General features: G+C 49.1%; 1 protein-coding gene across 1 annotated transcript in view; it reads left to right on the top strand.

Annotated features, from left to right (window-relative positions):
* The window catches only part of LOC146592924 (DNA polymerase epsilon catalytic subunit A-like), a 41,009-nt gene that overhangs the window by 29,988 nt on the left and 6,863 nt on the right, over positions 1-4,158 (top strand). Inside the window, 7 exon segments of the mRNA XM_085310172.1 lie at positions 307-516; positions 1,446-1,589; positions 2,002-2,142; positions 2,818-2,971; positions 3,064-3,170; positions 3,436-3,612; positions 4,053-4,154. Coding sequence (XP_085166298.1) covers positions 307-516; positions 1,446-1,589; positions 2,002-2,142; positions 2,818-2,971; positions 3,064-3,170; positions 3,436-3,612; positions 4,053-4,154 — 1,035 coding nt within the window.

Below are 4,158 nucleotides of genomic sequence, written 5' to 3'. Positions count from 1 at the left end.
AGGAGGAATCCAGGAAACATCCTAGGAGTATGATCATCTGCCTAGCTAGCTAGGGAACAGGGTGTAGCAAGCTGCATGTTTATTGAAACCCTCTGCGCTTCTATGACTGAGAACTACAAAGGGAAATGTTACCGGGAGAGTCCCACTAGCAGAGAAAGTCAGGCCAATGGCAGCTTCACAGCTATGCCAGTAACATGATCAGGGTCTGAAGGTGGAAGGGCTTGGCTCTGTGGTGCTTGATTCTCGTGTGTAGGAGATGTGTGCTAATTTCTATGGTTCCTGTTCATGTCCTCTCTCTCTGATTAGGAAGAACAACTGGTCTGGCTGCGCTACCACAAGAAGAAATGGGAGCTGCAGGCTCGGCAGCGCCAGGAGCGTCGGAAAAAGCGGCGCCTGGAGGATGGTGGAGTGATGACAGGCGGAGGCRTAATCCGTGATACCCTCTCCAAAGGACTGAGCAGCTACCTGCGCAGGACGGCACGCAGCATCCTGGACTTGCCCTGGCAGATTGTGCAGGTACCAGGCAGCAAGGCAGGCCCACTCTTAACCCCTCACAGAGGCCAGTTCAGTGCCCTGTGCCTCATTTTTGCAATACCTATAGTGAAACCTTGAACTTCAGGGGCAGTTAACCTCAATCCTACTTTAGTTTTACCTCCTTGAAGATCATGTGGGACTGCATAACCTCAGGCTCAGAGGGGCTTTATAAGGAAATGAGGTCCTCAAATGATCGTGCTTGATTGCAAATCTGGGACTTCTATGTAGACCCTATGTGGGGCAAGCTCAGCTGAGGACCTGGGCAACTGTRCTTTGAATCCTAGATTTAGTCAATGCAAGCATGAAGTTGGTGGTACAATCCAAGCATTTTCTTAAATTCTTATTAYGCTTGGTTGCCTCTGCTATCTGAGACCCAGCCTCTTGTTGTGACACTTCTCATCTTCCAGAAAAGTCTTGTTTAGTTTAAGATCACGTGCAGCCTTTGACTCTGTGTRCAACCATGAGCTGGAGATGGGACACCTAATCCAGCATGTCCAAATGCTTTGGCTAAAGTCAGACAATGGCATGAATTTGTTAGCTTTGGGCAAGCATTAGCCAAGAGATGTGTTTGAACCTTTACCAGGTGTACTCTTCCCTTCRGAAGCACAATGCAACGTGCTGCCTGCAAATCAGTCAGAGCTGTYTTCGTTCACACTCTTTCCTCTGACAGGACAATTTTTTTCACCGTACCTGTAGCACAATAGCAGGATGTGGAGATGCCAGAGCTGAGAGCAATGAATCTTTGGGTCCACTGCTGTCTTTGTGGTCACCAATTGCTCCTTGTTTAGAGAACAAAGACATAGGTGGTAGAGCCTTTGAAGATCCCAGAAGTGCTCCATGGCCTGTATGTAAGAGCTAAGAATGGGTTGCATCTCTCCAGCAAAGCTAACTTAAATCACYCTGTCCTGCAGATTGCTGAGAGCAGCCAGCCTGGCTTGTTCAGGCTGTGGGCAGTGATCGGAAGCGACCTGCACTGTATCAAGCTGAGCATCCCAAGAGTGTTCTATGTCAATCAGCGTGTTGCAAAACCCGAGGAGGGAGCTGTCTACAGGAAGGTGGGTGTCATGTTTTTGACCCTGCTGCTTCTACAAGGGAAAACAGCTGGTTGAATTTATATAAGTTGCTGTAGCCACTGCGGACAGATATTAGGGACAGTTTGCCTCACAAGACCTCCCTGTCCAGCCCTGCTAATGCACCTTAATGCAGTCCCTTTTGCCTGCTGCTAATCTCAGCCTGACCAGAAAGCAGGTTGACAGTTACTGCAATATGGACAAAGCATAAATCCCACTAACTGCCTTGGGAATGACCAGCACTGGCAGCTGGATTGCTTCCTGAGTCAGCATGTTTCTGGAAACATAAGGCTGGCTCAAACTACAGCTCCTTGCTGCCCTTTAAGATTCCCCTGCTGTTGGGAGGAGCACGGCCTGAAGMAAAGTGCCCTGCTGAGTGTGTCTGTTTTCCTGGCAGGTGAACCGGATCTTGCCCCGCTCAAACTTGGTTTACAATCTCTACGAATACTCAGTCCCTGAAGACATGTACCAAGAGCACATCAATGAAATCAATGCAGACCTGTCTGCTCCAGACRYTGAGGGAGTGTATGAGACTCAGGTAACCCTTCCAGGTGCTCGTTTTCCTTCCTCATCCTTTAAGGAGTGCTGAGTGGTAGCTGACYGGTCTGTGTACCAATGGCACAGGCAGAGGCACAGGAGCTCAAAATGAAACAAGTTAGTAAAAAGTTAGCTAAAATGAAAGACCCTCTCGAGTAGCTTTCTGAGAAATATGCCCAGTTTTATATGCACAAAGATACTTGTTTGGTTTACAACCCCTTAGGGGAAAGAGGTTTAGATTTATTTGAAATTAGGAGACTCTGGGAAAAGACAACACTTGAACAAGAAGAGTGAGTTTCCTCTAAACCAAACCAGAACCATCTTGCTAGCAGTTGAACTGCAAAGGTACGGGAGTTCTTTAGAGTAAAGATGGGGAAAACCCCAGCAGGTGGCATGTTCATAGGCCAGGGTGCAGTTACAAAACCTCTGTATTCCAGAAAGAAGGATAGGATACCACTTTTTAAAGTTCAGAAAGAGCAAAGAAGAACTAAACTGTATTCAGTAGTAGACATACGAAAGCAGTGGGACCAAGATTATATGTACTAGTGCTTCTAATGCTGTAAGTCTGAAATGAAGATGGGCAGCTGGGATGTCTGCTTTTAATGAAGATTTTGATTTGTTAAGCAGCTCAAAACTTGGTGGTTTGAGGATTATCTCAGTGTCCCTGTCACTACAGGTGCCGTTACTATTCCGAGCCCTGATCCAGCTGGGTTGCGTGTGCATGGTCAGCAGGCAGCTTGTCAGACMCCTCACAGGGCGAGAGGCTGACACTTTTGACATTGAACACCTGGAAATGCGCTCGCTGGCTCAGTTTACTTACCTGGAGCCAGGTAAGGCACCCTAGGAGAAGGCTTGTCAGTGTACCCAGGACCAAATAGCTTGRAGATACTATTGATGCTGCATGTTTGCTCTGTGTCTCTAGGGAGTATTCGCCACATCTACCTCTACCACAGCTCCCAGGGCAGCAAAGCCCTCTTTGGCCTTTTCATCCCCTCTCAGCGCAAAGCTGCAGTGTTTGTGCTGGACACGGTAAGAGTAGGGCTTAAAGGCTTGGGAGGGAACGCAAGGGGATCAGGCAGCAGTTTGGAGCTGAGCGGTTTCTTTGCACAGACACAGATCTCTATTGCTGTGCAGCGGGGATTCTCGTATTTTGAAGTGTACCAAGCAGGTCTGTTCCTCAACTGTCATGTGAAGTGTTGTGATGTGTAGAGGGAAGAACTTCCTTGAAATTTGCAGCCTGGAGCCTGTCTCTTTTGAAGCCTGTTCCCTCTGATCAGGTTTGCATTTGGTACAGGTACGCAGCAACCAGATGCCAAACCTCACCAACATGTACTCATCAGAGCGCAGTGCTGTGCTGGAAAAAGTGGGCGAAGAACTACTGCYTCCAGACAAGCACACCTTTGAAGTGCGTGCTGAGACCGACCTCAAGACAGTCTACAGAGCCATTCAGCGGCTCCTGCAGGGCTACAAGGTATGAGCTGAGGGCATGAGGAAGGTCCCCACTGAGACCTTGTCAGYGCAGGTACATGGGAGGAGGAAAACCTTGCATGGAAGGCATTGGTCCAGCAGTTCAAACAGCCTCTAAGCATAGCTCTCTGCATGCAGCTAGTGCTCAAGGGTAAAAATGGATGTTGCCTGAGGGCTCTGGCTTGCCTGGGGTGAGCTTACATAGCTCAATGCAAGCAGTGAGGCTAGATCATACCCCCAAACCCCAGCTCTCAATTGTGGAGCTGGTTATTCAGTGGGAGGTACTTCAAGAGACTCCGAGTACACTGTCTCTACTGTGTGGAGGACCAGCGACCACTAGAGGAATGGGGCATGTGAGCACTCATTCACACAGGTGGTTTCCTGCTGAGCAGAGGTGCCGGCTGAAGGGATGTACCAGKGCATGTCCTCTCCTCCTTTGTGTAGGATGAGCGCCGGGGCCCCACACTTCTTGCTGTGCAGTCTAACTGGGACCTGAAACGACTGGCAAGTGGGATTCCCATCATCGAGGAGTTCCCTTTGGTCCCTGTCC

This window comes from Rhea americana, unplaced genomic scaffold (assembly GCF_003343005.1).
Source record: "Rhea americana isolate MKP2758 unplaced genomic scaffold, rheAme1 scaffold_312, whole genome shotgun sequence".
Taxonomy (NCBI): domain Eukaryota; kingdom Metazoa; phylum Chordata; class Aves; order Rheiformes; family Rheidae; genus Rhea; species Rhea americana.
Note: the sequence above shows the minus strand (reverse complement) of the source record. Positions and strands in the feature narration are given on the sequence as shown.